Source organism: Pezoporus wallicus, unplaced genomic scaffold (assembly GCF_028554395.1).
Source record: "Pezoporus wallicus isolate ANWC-B61680 ecotype Strahan unplaced genomic scaffold, APGP_CSIRO_Pwel_v1 contig_7113, whole genome shotgun sequence".
Taxonomy (NCBI): Eukaryota; Metazoa; Chordata; class Aves; order Psittaciformes; family Psittacidae; genus Pezoporus; species Pezoporus wallicus.
In genome coordinates this window covers 411,228-432,495 of record NW_026642076.1, presented here as the reverse complement: position 1 = coordinate 432,495, position 21,268 = coordinate 411,228, and the positions used below count along the sequence as shown (strand labels likewise).

At 37.4% G+C, this 21,268-nt stretch overlaps 1 protein-coding gene across 2 annotated transcripts in view; it reads left to right on the top strand.

Annotated features, from left to right (window-relative positions):
• The window catches only part of COG3 (component of oligomeric golgi complex 3), a 33,246-nt gene that overhangs the window by 2,688 nt on the left and 9,290 nt on the right, over window positions 1-21,268 (top strand). Inside the window, exons 2-17 of one of the 2 annotated variants that reach the window (XM_057426938.1) lie at window positions 201-347; window positions 885-946; window positions 2,648-2,813; window positions 3,599-3,673; window positions 3,795-3,887; window positions 4,178-4,303; window positions 6,624-6,704; window positions 6,913-6,956; window positions 7,159-7,285; window positions 7,730-7,821; window positions 10,252-10,391; window positions 11,634-11,794; window positions 14,137-14,242; window positions 17,154-17,278; window positions 18,882-18,971; window positions 20,821-20,941. In XM_057426938.1, coding sequence (XP_057282921.1) covers window positions 201-347; window positions 885-946; window positions 2,648-2,813; window positions 3,599-3,673; window positions 3,795-3,887; window positions 4,178-4,303; window positions 6,624-6,704; window positions 6,913-6,956; window positions 7,159-7,285; window positions 7,730-7,821; window positions 10,252-10,391; window positions 11,634-11,794; window positions 14,137-14,242; window positions 17,154-17,278; window positions 18,882-18,971; window positions 20,821-20,941 — 1,756 coding nt within the window. Of the gene's footprint in view, window positions 1-200; window positions 348-884; window positions 947-2,647; window positions 2,814-3,598; window positions 3,674-3,794; window positions 3,888-4,177; window positions 4,304-6,623; window positions 6,705-6,912; window positions 6,957-7,158; window positions 7,286-7,729; window positions 7,822-10,251; window positions 10,392-11,633; window positions 11,795-14,136; window positions 14,243-17,153; window positions 17,279-18,881; window positions 18,972-20,820; window positions 20,942-21,268 lie in introns of those variants that run through there. The other variant, XM_057426939.1, reaches the window with a different exon arrangement.

The following is a 21,268-nucleotide window of genomic DNA, read 5'->3' as shown; positions in this document are numbered from 1 at the left end:
GGTGCTTCTGAATATATAGATATGGTAGTTGTCGGTGTATTATCATATTGGTAGATAAAATGTTCATTGCATTTGTTTCCTCAAAAGTAGATGCCTGTAACTTTCTCAGGTTGAGGCTTTGGGCTGTGTTATTGTAGTAGAGCTGAATATACTAATTCTTAGTAAGTTCTCTAACAAAGTTTGTGGGTTTTTGTGAGCAGCTTCCAATTGAAGATTTGTGCAGCCTGACGTCTCAGTCGCTAGCTGTTACGCTGACGGCTGCAGTGCCAGAATCCACAGAGGATGTCCTTTTGAAAGGGTTTGCAGTACTGGGGATGGAGGATGAAAGAATTGAAACAGCACAGCAGGTAAGTGATGCTGAAGAACCTCCAAGGTGCAGTAATCTTCTTCATAGAATTTGTGAGATTCTGTGTCTCTTGCCTAACTTTTGGTGGGTTTATTAAATATTTGGGGATGTTTTCAAGGTGCATGAAGAAACTTGGAGGAAAAATCCTTAAGTCTTATCTCTTAAGTGATAGATACTTTTCCCATTTTGAGTGGAGTCTTTTGTGAGAGTAAGACACCCCTTCAGTAAGGTGGTGTTGCTCACAATATGAAAGAATCTTTGTGCCCCCTCCCTCCTTTCAACGTGACAGCCTTGTTCTCATGCAGATAAAAACAGATTAAATTAGTCTTTTCCATTTGAATTTAGCAAGGGAATAGAATATGTTTCAGTTGGAAGTAACCTAAAACAAAGAGTTATAGTTTATTTCCTTGATTAATTATTAAGTTCTGAAACAGCTCTTATTTTTAACAAAAGCTCATCTTAATTTCGTAGATCTGATTTTATTTTTACTTGACTTCATGTGATGTCTGTAGTTTTCACACCATAAAATCTCTTCTAGTTCTTCTCCTGGTTTGCTCAGGTACAAACACAGATGGATCAAGACGAAGGTGCCAAGTACAGGTACTTGTTCTTCCTCAGTTCCTTTCACTGTGAGCAGTTAAAACCTTGAAGGGCTTAATCTCGTCCATATAATGTTAGCACACATTTGAGTTCAGCTGGCAGGGAATGGGGGAATGTTTTGGAATAGCTGGAGCTTTCCAAGGCAATATGCACCACTCCCAACCTGAAGGCTATTGCCCTTGTGGCAGAGAAGTCAAAAGGGATGCAGATTTCTTTCTGAACTGCCCAGTATAATAAAACAGATTTATATTAGTTTGGCTTATAGACAGGGCTGTAGACAAAAGCAGTCTAAGAGCTTTCATATGCCTTTTCAACTACTACTGCTGCTGCTATTAAACTGGCATCCTCTGAGGGTGAGACTGTGTAAGCAGGTGTGGTTGGTAGTCATTTATGCTCTCGCCGTTTGGTTCCCCAGTGACTATGGCTGTGATTCTATATATGCATTCCCTTCATTCCTTGACACTTTGCTCAACTCCGATTTTGAGACTTGGCATTCCCAGCTGTTTTTGTCAAACTGACTTTTCTGTCAGGCTCAGAAGAACCCTTTCCCACTGACTTGCACAGTTACTCCTCAAGAGTCTGAAGTACAGGTGAATGGCTTAACCAAAGCTGCTGATGGCTTTTATGGAAACTGGCTTGTGCTTTGAGACTCTACAAATTTGCCCCTGGCCACAAAGAGATGCTGCTGTATTCCCCTCTTCTGTTTTAATCTGCTTTTCTTTGGTCTGTCTCTTATTCTCTTGCTCTGACGTTTAAGGACGTGATGTTTCTTAAAAGCAGAGGTTTAGGCATAAACTAAGCCAATGATCATGTCATTAACAAGCTAAAAAGAGTAGCACCCTTGCATTTTGTCAGTTGACATGTTTGTAATAGCACACAAAGGTGCTTAAGTGTGCCATGGACATGGAATGGTTTGTAGGAAGGCCAATATATAATTGTTTGCAGGAGGCCAGAGGAGGAGGAGGAAAATTAATAATTTCTTTTCCTGTTGTACACTAAAGGGTTGCACATGACTACAGAGAACTGGTACTTTATATGTGGTAAAGTAGAACTCATAAGTTTTAGCTGACATCCAAGAGCAATTAAGTTAAATGATGTTTTGGTCAGGCTGAATGGTTGGCATGTATTTAGTGATCATTTAGAGTTTATATCTGCATTGAGCCTTAGACAAACTGGGTGACATTAGATACTGGATCTATTTCATTTAAACCTCTTTCAGTCCTCATAGTAAATTTTGAATTCTCTGGATAATTTCAGCTACTTTAGGAAAATAAAAGTGTTTTCTAAATGGAAACTGAAAATTGTATAGAGGAGGAGACCCAAATTAACACCACAATTAGAAGCAAGGCAGGCAGAATTTGGCTGATGACAGTAGTCAGCAGTAGTCACTGTGTTTGTGCTGTCCATTTAGACAGGCTTCATGTGCTCTAGACTAGCTGTGGTGCATGCTGCTGCTTTCTGGGTAGGCTTGATATAAGAAATGTTAGGGAAATGAAGTTACTGTGGTGACTGTTCCAAACCCTATAGCTCTGTTATTTCTGTAGGTCATGAAGCATCTGCTTATTGTGCACTCTTGCTTTATGCACGTTGTCCTTTATTCCTAGAGAGGGAAAGGTAGTTGCAGTTCCCTATAGGCAGCTGAATTTGCAAATAGAGAAAGTGAAATTTTACTCCTGTTATCTGTTGATTCTCTTTTTCCAGACAGATGAGGGATTACTTGTCTGGCTTTCAGGAGCAGTGTGATGCTATCTTGAACGATGTGAATAGTGCCCTTCAGCACTTGGAGTCACTGCAAAAACAGTATCTTTTTGTGTCCACGAAGACAGGAACACTGCATGAGGCCTGTGAGCAGCTTTTGAAAGAGCAGGTAATCTTTGATGGGTGGATTACTGGGAACTTAGAAGATACCATAAATTAAATTTGCTTATTCTCAGGCTGGGAAAAATTGTGAGCTGTGATGACAATGCCTCTGTTTGCTTTGGACCTCATTTTTGGTGTGTTTCATCTGCAGCTAGGCTGTCAGGTTCTGTGCAGTAAAATGTCGACTATGTGTTGGTGTACACTGTAATCAAGAAGGATAGCCAGTTAGAGGAGCTTTTGTAACTGATGCCTGACAAGTGCAGACTTTGAGATTAATAATTCATATAAAATGCAGAAGTATTTTGAGATGATTATTGCAAGAAGAAGGATCTAAATGACAAGCTTCTTTCCCAGACACTTTCCTCATAAACTGCTCCAACAGTATAATAAACATGTCTTTTTAGCATGACTGGATAAGGGAGAACTTCTTAAGTATCCAATCCTGAAATACAGGATTTCTACAGTTCTCTATAACACTGATGACAGCACTGCTGTTTTTATGCAGTGTTATCTGTGGAATGCTGACCAACATGTAAAAAGTGTGTGCTTTTAAATACACTATTGAGAGTAATGTGTCTTTCTCTGGTAAGAGAGAGCAAGAGAACACTGCTGTATTCTGCATCTTTTATTGCACTTATTTAGTTTCATATTACCTACAGCTAATTAACACTGGTGTGTGCTGAGAGCTGAAAGGGAGGCTGAGTAATATATATATATTTATATACATAAAAAATATATATTTGAGCTACTTCCTAGGTTGCTGATTTTCTTTTATTTATTGTTTTTTAATAGTCAGAACTAGTTGACCTGGCTGAAAACATCCAGCAGAAACTTTCTTATTTTAATGAGCTGGAAAACATCAACACAGTAAGTATTATTTCACTGTTAATAGTCTTAGAAAATGAAGGTGTATCCATCTTTTGAAGTTTATCACCAGCACTAAGTTACTTGGGTTTCTTACAATGATGCTTTGTCTTGTTTTCCAAAGAAATTGAATTCCCCTACGCTGTCCGTGAACAGTGAAGGATTCATTCCCATGCTGGCTAAGCTTGATGATTGTATTGCATATATTTCATCGCATGTAAGTAATGCTGTATTGGTTTTGGTTAAATTTTAATAGCTTCAAAACTATGTCTTCATACTATTTTTGTGGTGTTCCCTCCCCCCTACCCCTCAAAATGTCCTGTCTGCTAAATACAGTAAGAAAGCAATTATGATGGTTTATAAACTTAAATATTTACTGAATATATTTAACATTCTGCTAATTTTTATAAACTGCTACATTTCTAGCTAGTAAAAAGAGTATTTTAAGTATTGATAATTTTTTACTTTTATTGTTCATAATTAAAGTGGATTTTTTATTTCTTTCAGCCGAATTTTAAAGATTATCCTGTATATTTGATAAAGTTTAAACAATGCCTTTCTAAAGCTATGCACCTTATCAAGACTTACACTGTGAATACATTGCAGAACCTCACAAGCCAGTTAATGAAAAGGGTAAGGTGAATCTGTAAGTGGTAACTCGAGCTGTCCTGAAATGTCTGTTGTAACACTGTACAGCTTTCTTCTCTTTTTATTTCCTGGAGGCTGGGTGGTGCGAGCAGTTTTGTTTGAAAACAGGTCAGTCCTTTTCCACAGTGTTTGTGTAGATTGGCCAAGTTCCAATGGAATCTGTCAGAGAACTAGTGATCCAAAAGATTTTAAAATAGTAGTAATTAATAAGTCCTGGAAATTGAAGATTGAGAAGTGGGTGATGAGGTAGGTAGACGGTAACCTCAATGAAGGCCAGAGGTGGATAAATGACTGTTAGGGGGGGCATCAACCAGCAGGCCAGAGAGCATGCTTTCCTGAACCAGTTTGTGCACTGAATCAGCTCTAGTGCATGCTGCTATCTCTGTTGCCAGATGGGAAGGCTGCACAAGAGAAAGATAGGTACTGTGGGATCTGTTTTGGAGTTGGGTAGTTAGAGACAGAGAAGTTGCAGGGAGTGCTTAAAGTATACAAGAGCTGGGTGTCATAGGATGAAAACTGTTAAAGCACAAGTCTAACTTATGACATGAGTCAGTATTATATTCCAGTAAGTATTTTTGGGTGTTCTTGGTCATCTAAATATTTTTGAAAGGTTTGTGTAGCTGCAGAGAATAGCTGTGACAGGTTCCTACCAGTTTTGGTGGTATCTTTTGGTTAGTTTTAAAGTGTTGACAGAGAAGTTAGAGAGTCACAGGGAAGAGTTGGGTGCTTTACTCCCACTCACTCCAGTGTGATTTAGTCATAAAGGTGCGTAGGGAGGTTTTTTTGTTTTCATTAAAATGTTAGTAGTCTCATGCTGCAGTATTTTGGCAGAAGAGAAAGCAGAGGGAAATGTCTACCCCCTTTTTTTTTTCTCCAATTAATTGTTCTGTGCCTCATGCGCAGTCCTGTTACAGGCAGACTTGTTGTGAGGGATAATCAGTGAAATACAAAGATGCTAGAATTGAGAACTGACAGACATAAAGGAAGGGGACTTTAGACAATCTTACTGGAAACTTGTGAAGGATACTCCTGGAGTGATGATCCTTGTTAAATGGCGTGAAACATTTTTCATGTTTGGTACAAAACTAAAGAAAGCAACATAGTATGGTTTGATGCCAATGGATATTGATGATGAAGCTGAATTCAAGCAGAATTGAACATCTCTCATAATAAGCACATCTACAGAAAGAAGTGACTTGAATTGCTGCTTTGCAGTTTTAAGTCAGGGAGAAGACCTCTCTTAGGATTCAGATGACCTCTTTCCCATCTACGTGGGGATTTTGTGGATGTTTTGCACATTTCTCTCAAATATCTAATGTCTGCTTTCTGACATGAAAGCAGTCATTAGATCTGGATATGCAGTAGTGGACCAATGGTCTTTAGTTGTGATCAAGCATTGAGATTTCCTATTGCAACACAACAAGAGGTCTTGTCAGGACTGGAAAGGGACTGATGAGATCTTCATGTTCTTTGTTGGTTCTCACATGTGAGTATTTGGGGATTTGATCTGTATTTGTAGAAAGATGATCAGAATGCTCAAAGGGCTGAAAAGAGGTGGGGAAGGCAGAAGAGTTTTCGTGTCCCCACCTTGTTTCAAGGGAAGGACATCTGCTTTTCATTTTGTCATCAATGGGGATAAGAGGAAAAAAGCCTGGTGGCTAAGCTGGGTCTCTGCTCTGCTTCATTAGTACTTTAAGTCCAAGGGGTCTGCCTGGTTAAGCTTGGGAGTCCGAGGGGTAACTGCCTCAAAACTTGACGTTCCAATTGAAGCTTGAATGTGAGCTGAAACTTAGCTTCTCCATACTGGGACTCACTTTTACTGGCATGTAAAAGGGGATTTTTTTTCCATTTTAGTACTACAGATTAAGGAGCCACAATCTGTATCAGATCCAAAGAAAATTGTTGTCTCTAATGAAGAATCATAGAATGGTTAGGGTTGGAAAGGACCTTTAAGATCATCTAGTTCCAGCCCCCCTGCTATGTGCAGGGGTACCTCACACTAGACCATGTTGACCAAGGCTCTGTCCGACCTGACCTTGAATGGCATAATTATTGAAAACATTACTTTTGCTGCAGACTGTTGGTTGAAACTTCTGTTTGGGTTTTCTGTTCTTCCATCTGGCTTTATCAGAGTTCTGAAATGAGAAAGCTTTTCTAGGTAAAAAATGGCAAAGTGCTGTTCTACTGTCAGTAGAAGCATAAAGAATCAGTACCCTGTTTCAGAGCCTAATATTTCAGATGTTAACTATTAGAGGCCAAATACAGTGTTTTTCTTTTTAACCCCATTACTCATCTCTTCTTTCAGGATCCTTCAGCTGTGCCAAATTCTGACAATGCCTTCACGCTGTTTTATGTAAAATTCAGAGCAGCTGCTCCCAAAGTCAGAGTAAGTAGGGTGGTAACTAATTGTTGAAAAGGAAACTATGAAAATGGGGTTTGAATTGGTTAGTAGTGTGAATGCAAGGATTGCATACTGTGCAAGTGTGAATGTCCAAAGATTGCATATTGTGTCCTTAGGAAAAATACTGAAAACTGTTTTCCAATTAGTAGAAAAATTGTTTACTGATAATACTTTTTTTTTGTTTATTGAGTAGACACTTATTGAACAAGTAGAGCAAAGATCTGAAAAAATGCCAGAGTGAGTATGTCTACACAGTTCATTTTCAATTCTAAGTTTTGAAAATCTTTTAATTCTTTTAAGTACTGTTTAACGCATCATTTGTTCAAAAGGAAGTTTTAAAAATTGAATTTATTACCCTAAAATAGGGTGTTAGTATTAATTTTATGTTTAATAGGAAATGAGCTTTGGGATGCAGTTACTGTTTTAATTTCTTTTCTAGATATCAACAAGTTCTCAATGAAATCCATCAATGCTACCTTGACCAGAGGGAGCTTTTGCTTAGTCCAAGTATCGCTAGCACTGTTACAGAATTAACCAGTCAGAACAACAGAGATCATTGTGCTCTGGTAGGTAAAGTAATCGTGTGTTGTGGTGTTTTTGTTATGTTTTAATCCCCTCCTCTCCCAAGTAAAATGTACTTATTTAATAGTTGCTTACCTGCAGAATTGTCACTTTTGTTTGTGGTTTTGGATCATTAAAATTTTACTAATACTTAGTAAAACTACTACCAGCCTCACAGAGGAGCATAAAATGTGGTTACTTAAATTTCATCAGAACCAAAAAGGGACAGAAATTGCACAATGAACTTTTATTTGGTTAGTGACATTTTTTCAATCCTTAATTTTATAGTTGATCTCAATTTTTAATTTTGCAAAGCTTCCATTTAACCAGAACTGTAGTAGTAATGATAATACAATATATAATATAATGATAAAATATACAATAATATCTGTAATAACTCCTGTGCTAGGTGCCAGGAAAACAATTTAATTTTATTTCTGTGAATACAGGTACGGAGCGGTTGTGCCTTTATGGTCCATGTATGCCAGGATGAGCACCAGCTTTACAATGAGTTCTTCACAAAACCAACACCAAAACTGGAGTAGGTGGTACATGCTGGTTTTGTTTTACTGCATGTTGTGTTTACTGTGCTGTGATATAGCAGACAATGTTATATGCAAATAGGGTTGTATTGAAGCGGTTTGTTAAGAGCTAGCAAGAAAACAAAATCCCCTTACGTGTCAGAATTTGGTATTCTTTTGTTTTTGTTTTTTTTAATTCAAGCAAAGCTGGTAGTTTACTTGCTCCATAAATAATCTATGTAAATGCTCTGCTGGTGGTCTGAAAGGGATAAAGACAGAGTTACTTTGGAAATAGGTGTAAAAGTTTACAGTGCTACAGCTCTCAGCTGGTTTTGTACTGCCTCTGTGCCAGTGGTTTGCATAGTCAGTAGCAGAAATGCTTTTCATTTACTTTCGTGTAAAATTAAACTGATGAATTCCAGCTGTTCTTCACCAAGGATTTAGAGTTAGTGAGCTGCCCTTATTGTCAAGGAGTATTCGCATGTGTCTGTATGTGGGCTGAACAGAAGGCAGGGTAGCAGGCACCTGACAAGAACAGTACCTGTATATGGTCTGCCTGGGTCTATAAGAGGGACAAGTTGTTGTCTTCACATGGTGGTGGCATTATAAAAGTATTACAATTTTTTTTGCAACAGACCTGTAATACTAGAGCAATTGAGTGGGTTATGCCCCTTCTCCAATTGGTTGGCATGTTTTATAATTATATTTAATTTTGAAATTAGTGCAGGTCATGTTCCCTTTCTAAATATTTATGTTCATAAATAAAGTATATTCCTATTAATGTAACTAAAACACTAGTTTTGAGTTTGTATTATCTTAAAATTAAGTGCAGCATGACTTGAATAAGTGTAACCTAGAAAAAATACTGCCTACTACCTTCCCTGTCCTCTAAAGCTAAAGGAAAGCTGTAAACACATACTAGAAATAAGCCACAGTGGCAGAGTAGTAGCAGTCTTTTCTGAGGAATTGAGGTCTTGAGTGGGACATGCTCAGGATTAGAGGTGACTTAACTACATTATCTTAAGAACCAATTTAGCTATCTCAGTGTAAATCCTGAAATAAACATCCCTAATTGTTAACAGTGTAAAATGCTGTTGAGACAGAAGTTTCATCCTTATTGCACTTCACGCCAATAATGAGAAGAGGCTTCGGATTTTTTTTTGAATCTTGATGAAAAGTAGTTTTACCTCCTTTGTAAGAACTTGCTTCTCTTTTTTCCCTAAATCTAAGTAAAGTATTTTGAGGAAAATGATTCAAATAGTTTCTACTTTATTAGATTTTTCTTAGCTACATAATCAATAACTTTTTTTTTTTTTCTGAAATGCTGTGGTGATCTGAAGTCATAATAGCCGGGTATCTATGTAGAGATAAAGGAGTTTACAAAAAATCTAGCCAAGAGTAGAGATCTGAGATTGAGTGTTGTATTTAGTAATAAGGCTGTTGAAGCTTTCTTTGTTTCTGCTTATAGCATGGGGAGTTGCTGTTTCATCAAGTTGTTTGTATACCTGTAGAATACAAGAGAGACCTCAGAATGTTTCTTCTGTGAACGTTCTCTTGTGAGCATTTTTAGTCCACAGTCTGAAAGGAACTGAAATGTTGTTGTCCTGTTGCCAGACATTCTTTGTGAATTAGGAAAAAAAATTACAGTGCATTAAACTTGACAACTGTACCACACTGTAAATACTTGCTTATTCTTAGTGTTTATATTTCCAAGTCTAACTGGTGAATTACTTGAATTTTCAGCTAGTGGCAGCAGCATTATTAGCTAATCTGTGATTAGTAAAGGGAGCATTGAGAATGGCAAAAATGTCTAGAATGAATGTTACTGGTGTCTTAACCAAAATATGCATCACTTTGTACAGGAAAGAAAAAAATCCAAGTAGGATTCCTGGTGTTTCATTTTGCATTGGTATCATAACTTCAGTTAGATGGGAAAGCGTGTGCTGCAGTGTTGGAAGTTGTTACAGAAAAGGTTACCAGGGTTCTCCCCTTGTGTCCCTCTTCTAGTTCTAATAAACTATTGAATACTTGTAATCAGGTGAACCTTTTCTCAAGGGGAAATCTGGGATATGGTTCAAAGCTCAGCAGGACATATCTTTACACAGAAGCCAGGTAAACCAGTTTGCAGTATATTCCCTTTTTAACAGGTTGAGTTGTTTTTTGTTTTGTCTTGGTTAGTTGGTTGGTTGTTTTCTTTTAAAATGAATTAAAAACTATGCCACCAGTTTAAGCAGTTAGTATCCTACATCTCTTAAAAGTCTTTGTAGGATATCAGGGATTCATGTTTTGAACAGTCCTTTCTAAAGTCTTCTATTATACTGTGTTGCATTTTTTCCCCACTCTCCACTAAAAATCTTTGCTATAAAGTAATTCATGTTTGTGATTAAAATTTCATTTTGGTATTGCAGGATCCTGAAAGTGTTTTGCTTTGTTTTATTTTTTCTTCATAGTGAACTCTTGGAGAAGTTGTGTCTTTCACTTTATGATGTCCTGAGGCCAATGATCATCCATGTCATTCACTTAGAGACACTTTCCGAACTCTGCGGGATTCTCAAGAATGAAATGCTTGAAGATCATGTACAGAACAATGGTAACTGATAGATGGAATCTGATTTTTTTAAGTTTCATCTCAACTGATAAAATTCTTAAATTCTGTAGGGGAAAAAAAGTCCCAGATTTTTTTTAACAAGTCTTAAACATGTCAAAGATGAGGTTAGGTTATTTTAAATAAATCATGTTTTTTCATTTATAATGAAAGGTCTGTATTACTGATGTTATAGAGCCCTATTTTCTCTAGATTGTACAAATGCAAGCAAGCAACCATCCAGTGTGTGTATGTGCACCGGGTTTGATTTAAATGAACTTTTTATATGAATGAATTGCTTTGCTTGGCCCTGCTAATGCATCATCCATGTGGGGCTTTCTTCATGCATGACGATAAAACAAAGGAATGCAAGCTTGATTTTTTCATTCTTCTTGACTTAGTGTTTCCCAGACTAGAAATTGTAATTTCAACAGAGGAGTTATGTAGCTGGTAGAGATTTTTGAGTTTTGGAAGTGATCAGAGTTCACAGTCTCATAGAAGTGAGCTGAACATGAGAAAAAAATCTGGTATCTCTTTCCTTTAGTATGATTGGAATTATTTCACAATCTTAACCTTGCATCAAGCAACAAACGGAAATCATTCTTGGCTGCTGGTATATAGCACAGCATAACTCTTTCTCTCTGAAGCTGTGCCAATGTCATGAAAAATTGCTCATTTTCCTGGAAGCAGAATTGTAACACTCTTTGGAATGAGATAAAAATTGGTGATATAATCTTGCAGCTGATCTTAAGAAGTGACTTTCTACTACTTAACCTTAGGCTGATATGATAGTTCTTAAGTTGGACGTGAGCTGCTTTGGATCATCTGTTCTGGTAGGTAGATGAGTTAGCTTGTCAGCTCTCAGCAGTCACACTGCAGGCTTTGGTTATGATAGAACCAAAACACATTGATTTGGTGTCCAGGCTAAAATGCCACTTGACATTCCCAGGTCTGAAATAACTATAAAGCTTATTTCTAACATGGCATCTGATGTCATCAGTGTGAGACTGCGTTTTCACAATCTAATGAAAATTTAGGAAGATGAAGTGGCTGAAGTATGGAGTTCAGTAATTTCAGTAATTTTGTCACAAATCTGTCTGCATGATGCCATTGCAAAAATAGTCTGACTTCCTCTGCAGCAAGGCAGTTTTGTGACTGTTCTATATGTGATGCTTCAAACTTCTGTGTCTATAAGCTTGTTTTGTAATCAAATTAACAAATTTGTGCCTTTTTTTTAACCTTTGTCAGCTGAACAATTGGGTGCATTTGCAGCTGGTGTCAAGCAGATGTTAGAAGATGTACAAGAACGCCTTGTCTATAGGACTCACATTTACATTCAGACTGATATCACAGGCTACAAGCCTGCTCCGGGTGATCTTGCATATCCTGACAAGTTGGAAATGATGGAGGTATAGCATCAGCTTTTTTTATTGTCCTTAATTCATTTACTTTTTATATGCAGCATATACAGTTGTGCAGTATAGTGCTTTGCACTTGTGGTTTTCTAGTTCTCAGATGTATTATGTGTTACTGATGCTATCAAGCCTGCACCTACTGATTGAGTTATGACCCTAAACTAGATGTCAGAAAACACTTTGTCAAACTCGGTAAAATTGGCAATAGTTCTCATAGTTAACATTTTTATCTAATTCTGAATCTTCTGCATTTCCTCTCATAACAGTAAATTTTCGTTTAATTTCAGAAGTAGTAGGTATTAAGCAGTGTATTTTCTAGTTGAGCTGGAGTTGAGGACAGCTTATTGACAGAGTTGAAGCCTTAGACAGGTATAGTTAGCTGCAAGTTTGTTTTCAAAATTATTGGTTAACTAATGTTTGGTGCATCTGTCATATGCTATGCTCAAACAGTATGAGGGGAGACTTGCTTGTACCTTTTAATAATTTAATATGGCAGCAGTGGTTTCCAGTAGCCTTTTTCAAGTTCTTATCAGCTATTTTTGTAGTCATTCCAAGCCCTTTGAGTCAATATTCCTGTTGAAAGGAATCAAACTGATTCTATTTACTAATTCTACTTTAAAAGGTTAATACTTTATTGATGACAGATTTCAAAATGAAACTACTCACAGAAATAAAAAAGTGATCAATGAGAGACTTTAAGTCTTTGACTAGAGCAAACTGCATTTGATATGCAGCTGAAAAGTATTATTGCATAGAAAGGTTTAGTCATAATAAAGACCCTTCCCAAAATAAAAGTTGTCATTCACTTTATAATGAGAAGCCCAAGCTGTCAAAGGATTGAGATGACCAAGAATGGCAATTCCAGCATGGATTGTCAAGATCCAGATTTATTGCTCTATTCTGCTTTCCATCTGTCTGTCAGAATAGTTGATGGTGCTTAGAAAATTGTACGACTTATGGCAGCTGACCAGTTGGTAGAGAACCTGTTATTTGACTTCAGGATCACTACTTGTATAAAACACAGAAGCTTCATAGCTATATGTATACATATATGTGTATTTTGGTGTGTTCCATTCTTGCCTGTAGACAGACAAACACTGAAAGAAACTTCTTAGTACTGAGCACATGTTGCAATAATCTTGTCATAATACATCTCTAAAGTTTTTATTATGTTACAGTTTATGCTTTGGTGGGGACATTCATAGCTTTTTTAGGAAAGCATTTACAAATCCTGAAGCTAGTGAGTTTGTAGGATACTTGACCTTTATACTGGAAGTATAAAGACTAAAAAGCTTTTGAAGGAAAAGCAAAAATAATAATTGAGAAGTAGCTAAGTGGGATCTATATGTTGAGAACAACTAGTAGTCTGAAGTTTGACCAGTATTAGCTTTAGGAGTGAAGATTTGTTTGTTTATTTGTTTTCTAAAATGGTGTGAATAGAACTGGATAAAAAATGATTGCGAGAACATTTTAATGTTAGTTGTAACTTCTGTGGGCAAGCAGTGCAGGTACTTAGTCTGTACGAGACCTTATTTTCTAACTAGGGTCCTCTGGCTGTTCAGTTAGGAGGAAGAAGAAAGGGAGTTTTCCATTCATTCTAAATTGAGAAATTATGCTGCTCTTCATATGTCCTCAAAAAACTCCAGTTTTTGCCTGGTTTGACATTCATTTTTGCTACTTGATTGCTTTTAAACCTTACAACCTTGCTATTTAGAGAATAAATGAATTATTAAAATGATAAAAGCACAGGACAGAAATATTTCTTGTGCTGTTCTGCTCAAATATTAATGCAGATACTTGCCCATTCTTGCTGTCTCTCACTCCTTTGAAGCAGACCAAGCAGTGAAAAATGTTGAAGTGTGGAAATGTTGAGTAATGTTAGAGGAAAGCTTTTTGTTGAAATCCTGCAAGGAATAAACTAGAGAGTACTTTGGGGCCATCTACATATATCATTTATAGGAATAAAGGCATCACAAGAATTACATGTATGAAATTTAGGTGAATATTGAATTGGGTTCCCCTATTTAAGTTTCTCTTTCTAGGTGACTTTGGTGGTTATTATTTAGAGATCAGTAAAACAAGGCAAAATGGAAAGAGCAGTGCTTTAATCAGATCTGTGTAATATTTGTGAATCTTAAATTGATACTGAAACATTTCTGCTACTGTTTTGGAAACATCTATTTCTTTTAATGTCTTTGAAACACTGGGGAGCTGAGTGTAGCTGACTCCTGTTGCAATTTAGTGTGCTTTTCTCTGTTGCAATCAAAGCAGCGTAATGTTGCTTAAATTAAGGATGAAAAAAAGATTACAGTTTTGTGGTATATCTTCCTCTGCAGCAAATTGCACAGAGTTTAAAAGAGGAGCAGAAGAGGCTGCCATCTGAAGCTTCATTTTCAGATGTCCGGCTAGAAGATCCCGAGTCCTGCAACTTAGTTAAATCTGGTATGAAATAGATCTCATGTTGTCAAATTAATGCATAAAGCTCATGGAGAGCAGGTATTAACTTGAATCATCAATGAGAAATTTTCATGTATCTTAAAGGGTTATTTTCCTAGAGAGGTTTGTGAGAGATTTTGAAAGTAAACTTTGTCTCAGGGTTCTTAATAACTTTTTTTTTTCCTGAATGGGAAGAACTTAATCTTGTTCTTTGTGTGGCATTTCTTTGTGCTTCCAGTGCAGTCTGTTCTGTGAAGCAACTACTAGTATATCTGACAGCATCTATTTGTACTTTATATAAAACTGAACTGTGGTATTCTCTACTGCAGAGTAGCCCTACCATCAAGATGCATGCCTAAGGATTCCTCTGTTTGCTAGCTGTACTAAGAAGTGTGAAGAGTGGTTTGGTGTGCCAGACACGTCTCCTAAATGAATGCTTTCAGCATCTAGGAGTGTCTTTGTTGCGTGCCTTTACCTGGGAAGGCAGCTTCTTCCTTTGAATGCATTTCCACTTACTGAAACTAGTCAGTAATTTTAGTGGTTTACATTAATTCAGAATATAGTCTTTTTAAATATGTGACCTTTGTGCCTATAAATTACAGTGAACTGGAAGCAAATTCCAGGAAACGTGACTCTTTAAATTTCAGTCATTTGAGTGTTGCAGCCCTTTAAATTTTTGTCTAAGAGCCATAAATAATTTCTCCCTTTACTTTTAAATTGTTCATTATAGTGTTATTTTTCCCAGCATCACCTTTTTCAGCTCTTTGTCAGTTGTTTCTCCTATTTCTTTTGATTACTCGGTATTTTCTTGCTTTTGGCTTGCCAGGCCTGCAAAGGTCTTTCTGGCTGTTTCTAGCTGGACTCCATAAATCATGTTGAGGGTGGAGCTCATCTTGCTTCAAGACAAGTGTGTGGCATTCACAAGACCTGTAAATCCCACCTGCATTCAGGAGGTGGAAGGAACCCGTATGGTGTAATGTGAAGTTAAGTGTCTGAGATAATTGAGATTATTTGCCCTTCCAAGGTGCCTCTCCCATTTAAGTGCCTGCTGCAGAAGCTGAAGTGACTGATAAATAGCCTAGGACCCTCAAACTGACAGCTAAGGTCTTACAGGACTTCTAATTACTATGACAATGAATCTATTGTTGCAAAAAGGTAGAAAGATACTGCTAAATTATTTTAGACCATTCCTTCACTGGTGACACAAAAACCTCACAAGTGCGTATTCTGTCATTAGGTAAAACTTAAAATTTTACCTGTGTGAGTGGTTGCTAATTAGAACCAGAGTTCTGATGCTACTGGCTAAGATGTTTCCCAGGATTTAGGGACAAAATGAAAGTAAGACAAGCCTTTTGTCCATCACATGTTGTGCAAATCCATTTTGGGTATACGGAATTACTACAAAGGTTACCCAGGAGGAGCACTTTCTTATCTTTACAACTCCCTCATGACAGAATTGGTCTTGCTGTTATTTTTTTTTGTTACTAACATGGTGCTCAAACCATACACTTTCTGAAACTGTTTAATCCATTTTTAATCCAGGATTATCTCCAGCAGAAAGGAAAGCTTCAAGAAGTAAGATTCATAGGATCATAGAATACCAAGTTGGAAGGGACCTTAAGGATCATCTGGTCCAGCCTTTCTAGACAAGGATGACCTAGACTAGTTGTGTCAGCACCCTGTCCAGCCAAATCTTAAGCGTCCAGTGTTGGGTAACCCATCACTTCCCTGGGGAGATTATTCCAATGGCTGATTGTTCTCACTGTTAAAAGTTTTCTTCTTGTGTCCAATCAAAATCTCCCCAGGAGTAAGTTGTACGCATTATCCCTCGTCTTTTCCATATGACTCCTTGTAAAAAGGGTGTCTCCATCATCTTTATAGCCTCCCTGTAAATAGTGAAACACGGCAATAAGGTGTCTCCTGAGCCTCCTTTTCTCTAGGCTGAACAAATCCAGTTCTCTCTGCCTTTCCTCATACAACAGGCTCCCCACTCCTTTGATCACCTTTGTGGCTTTTCTCTGAACCCTCTTCAGCCTATCTACAAATTTTTTTGTATCATGAGGTAGTTGGGACTAAAAAATTGATTGAATGGGTTTTTCTTCCTTTTTTTTTCTTCCTGAGCAGCTCCTGTAGTTGCATGGTCACTAGCCGTTTTTTATCTCCTATGGTTATTTTCCTCCAGTAATTTTTTTTATCATTTCAGCTGTTGAGCTAAGCTGGGGAGGGTGCGCCCTTGGAGACAGGCCTGTAAAACTAACTCATTAAAAAAGGTCGAGCCAGGCCATGCCTGAGAGCAAATTCATCTCTTTCACGCCATGTGCTTTCCACACATGAGAAATCTAGTACTGACTTCTCAGAAGTAAAAAAAGCCAAGCCAAACCTAACCTCTTTCCATGCAATAAAGTATGTCGTCTTAATGTGGAGTCACGGTAAAGTGTAGTTGGTACGAACCATTTCCTGTGAAGTCAGGCTGAGAGAGTTGGACATGTTCAGCCTGGAGAAGGCTCAGGAGAGACCTTGGAGCAGCTTCGAGTGCCTAAAGGGGGCCTTCAAGAAATCTGGAGAGGGAGTTTTTACAAAGGCATGCAGCGACAGGGCAAAGGGTCATGGCTTTAAACTGAAAGAGGGGAGATTTAGATTAGACACAGGAAAAAATTCTTTGCTGTGAGGGTGGTGAGACACTGGCCAAGAGAAGCTGTCACTGCCCCATCCCTAGCAGTGTTCAGGGTCGTGTTGGGTGGAGCTTCGAGCAAACTGGTCTAGTGAAAGGTGTTCCTGCCTGTGGCAGTGGGGTTAGAACTTATGCTCTTTAAGGTCCCTTCCAACCCAAAGCATTCTATGATTCTATGATATTGCAGTTGTCTTCAGTTAGGAGAGATGGTCAAGTTTTTCATGTGTGTGTTTTACTTTTAAACAGGTTCAGCAGAAACCCTTAATCCCAGGCACCAGACCACGATTTCACCAGCAGATCTGCATGGAATGTGGTATCCTACTGTCAGAAGGACTCTAGTGTGTCTCTCCAAACTGTACAGATGTATAGATGTATGCAAAAATTTCTTTATCTATTTTTTTATTAAGTGAAGTGTGCAGTACCATGTCTAAATATTTTAATGTAAATTTGGAATGGACAGTACTGGCCTCTGTTATCTTTTTGTTGCCATCTTTATGTAAAACAAGTGAGCTGACAAATTTAGGTCACCAACACAATTTTATATTTGTAGAATTAGAAAAAAAGGCACTGGTTTTACATCTATTGCTTTTGCTATTACAGAAATACTTCATTGTCTGATGCTCAAGATACTTATCACACCAAAGTTGCGAAGTGAATGGGGCAAGAGAAAATAGGAAGTTCTGGGTCAATTATAGAGAATGATTTTATTGCTGAAATTACTGGGTGAATATGTTTCTTGCTATGTGCTTTGCAGGACATCAGAGAGTGATGTTTCTGGTCTAAAAAATGGTGGCTCTACTACTCACATATTTTGGAATTCTTTTCAAAAATTTTTGTGGCACATCTTTCCACCTTCCAAAATGTGGGAGACATTTCCAAAGTTTAAGCCAGTAGGAATCTTCTATAATAGAAACAAAAGCAGTGTTTATTTCAGAAGTATTTTGAGATTTGCCCTGTAGAATTTGATTTATGTCTGTCACCTAAAAGCAGAAGTCTAGTAAGACCCTGAGATACGTAACGCCAGTGTTTTTACTTTTGTGTATGTTGTGTCTTTATTAGATACGTCTAATGCATTTCAAAATACATGTGTTATGTAAAACTGCTACCAAGATGCTATTTGCTTAAAAAGCTGGGAAATACTAATACTTTGTTGTTTAATATATCAATCTCATTAAAGATAAATGAGTGTTTGCCCTTGTTTTCAACTAGACCTTCGGAAATGAGGTCATTTTTGCATTGTTTGCCAGGCTCATTTCTAGTAGTGTATCTGCATAGGGATTTATTTAGTTTTTCTCTGAGATATTCTAGTAGAGCTATTACATCTGGCCTGCACCTTGTAGACAGGAGAAGACATGAATGAAGTGACGCTGGCAAGTCTCAGGGCAGTCAGGGCTGTTAGGTACTGCGCTGGAGTGCTGGTGGCGGCGAGCTGTGTTCCTACAGCTAGCTCAGCCATGTGATCTAGTTGCAGCTTAATGAGTTACTCCATGTCACTTGGGCCATGGCAGCTGTTATGTTTGTTTACTAACCTTGTGCAAGCGTGAAGTAATTTGAGTTTGCTTGAGGTTAAGCTCAGTGGAATGATCTCATGTCTATTGCATGTGTAAATTGGACACACAGATAGTTACCCTCACACATGAAGTGTCTAGTCAGGTTACCCAGGGAGCATCATTCATGCTGTTAGCTGTGAATGCTTGAGGTATCACTAATCATGGCACTCTTCAGGTCCAAATTCAGAGACAGAGAGTGAACAGGGTATGCTTGTTCATACCTGTACCCAGGCTAACTAAATGCTGTAGCAACCTGTTATGTATGAATATTCCATCCTCCTCTTATTGCAGTTAGATGTGTTTGTAGCTAACTAATCTAGACTTTTATGTGCTGGTAAGCGCATCTTTCGTAAACTACAGCTCTTAAATTCTGTTTTAAGCTTTGCTAACATCTTTTTTTGGTCTCATTTCCTTTTCCCTGCAGAGGGCAGTGTTTCAGGGATTATCTCAAGAGGCCTTATCTGCCTGCATTCACTCACTGCTGGGAGCTGCTGATTCTATCAGCAGGAACAAGGTTAGAATCTGTGCTTTGGGTATGATTTCTTTTTCTTCCCCGGCCATATATGTATAAAGCCATGAAGCAGTTGTTCAGAATTCAGTGAAACCATATTGCTCTGCCCCCAGAGACCTGATGGATTTGCCAGCTTTTAGTTATGGTTAATGTATTGTAAAGCAAATATAATGATTCACATGCTAGCCTGTCTGAAAAGGTGGAATACAGATTCTAGCAATTGTATTTACAGGCTGCTCTAACTCATGTGATCAATCAAGTGGTACCTAAAGAAAAATTTCTGCTAGAAGTCTCTGCTCCCTGTATGCTTTCATTGCCTGTTACTCTTTTCTCTTTCTCTCTGCCTCCATTGTTTGAATTTTCAAGTGTCTTTTGAAGTATTAAATTCACTGGGAAGATTTGTTAAGTGTTGTCTGCTCAGAAGTGTCTGTTATTAAAACATTTGGTCCAGTGTGTTGCTCAGAATTCAGTGCAGTTTCATCAAGTCATTGTAACTTTAAGTGTTGCCTTAATAGCTGGACTAAACCTTTTTTCCTTTTGTCACATTTCCTTTAATACAAATACTGTAGTAATTTCCTAAATTCCTAACAGCCAGGAAGTGAATTTAATGGGAAAAAAAGAAAGTCATAGTATAATCCAAAATTGGTGGATTTGTATTAGCGTAAATATTTAATGATGAAAAAGGTTTTAGTTGCTTTTAGAAATGAAGAGCTGGTTTGAAGTGTGTCTTTTGAGTGTCCTTTAGAAAGTGTTAAACATACTATCTTTAAAAAGAAATTCAAATCATGTTTGCTTCTAGCTTGAGCAAAAAAACATTTCATATGTAATTGATTCAGAGTTCTACTGTAATTATCCATTTCAGCACTGCATATCAGCTCAGCATTGACCTAAAGTATTGCATAGGATGAAAGTCATCCTGCAGTGAACCCTAGATAGGTTGTATTAGGACTAAGATCTGTTCCACTTGATTCTTGCTGCATGTTCATTTAACATTGTCTGGTGAAATTATGTATTTAAAACTAAAAAACCCACAAACTTAAGAAACCTTCCAGCACTTACATTTAGTAAACAGTTCTAGTTGTTCAAACTGCAGATTTAAATCTGATTTCTTCGTCACTGTCTTATATACCGTTATACCAAAAGAAGTTCTCTTCCAGCTTGCGAAAGCAAGTTTGAATTCTTGGGTCCTCCTCATTTACCTCAATGAGCCATGAACTTCAAAGGTTAAAAGCAGCGTGCAGTATAAAGCACATAGCTGAGATACCAAGCAGTGCAAAACTCATTGTCTTAGTGGTGTGAACTTGGCCTTGTTTTATTCTTTCTATCTTTGCTGTACTGTTTAGAAATTAACTAAGCTTTGTGTTTAATGGCATGAGAAAAATGCCTTGTAGGACCTTTGCACAAGAGCACCGTTAATCAAGGTTATTATAGAAACTGTTTGGCTTTTTTTTTTTTTTAAATCATCGTAATGAGTAAAAAAAATTTAGAACCTCATGTTTTTTGACTATAAATTATATGAATTACTTGAAATAATTCCTGGCTATTATGAAGAATAAGTTTGTAGCTTTCAAATAATGGATACCTGTATTTAATGTGGACATTTAGTAATACGTAATCTGTAATCTAATTCTTCTAAGAAATGTAAATAAAGTCTGCTTCTGTAGAGCAATGTGTTGGGAACAGACACAAGTGGGATTTGTTGATCCCAGAGTGTAGTAATGGCACTACAGGCTAATGGAAAAAGCTTCTTAGTAAGATTATTAGTATTAATTTTGTTATAGGAAGTAACTGATAAAAGTGAAGGCATTGAAATAATGCTCTTGTAATGCATGTTCTTTCTCTTGTGCTGTAGACCCAGGTTGACGGACAGCTTTTCTTAATAAAACATCTTTTGATTCTTCGTGAACAAATTGCTCCTTTCCACACTGATTTCACCATTAAGGAAATTTCCCTGGACCTTAAGAAAACTAGAGGTACTAAACAGTTGCTGGCTACAGAATGGGATGGGATTGTCCTCCCTGAATGTGCCAGCAAAAGTTCTGGGTTTATTTTATGTTCACTTGCAATGATCTGTACGCTTGTTCTAATCTCTTGCTTTGTTCTTAGCTTCTCTGAAAATAATAGAACCATTCCCCTATTGAGGGTTATTCAAGATATGTCTAACAAATGCTTTATTCATGTATGAAATGTGTCTGCTTTTTGCTGCTGACCTAACTTATTCAGTCTTTTTTAAGAAGACCTAAGTAATGTACTGTTGCACAAAGATGTCTTTCCCCTTTTCTGACACTTTAAAGGAATAT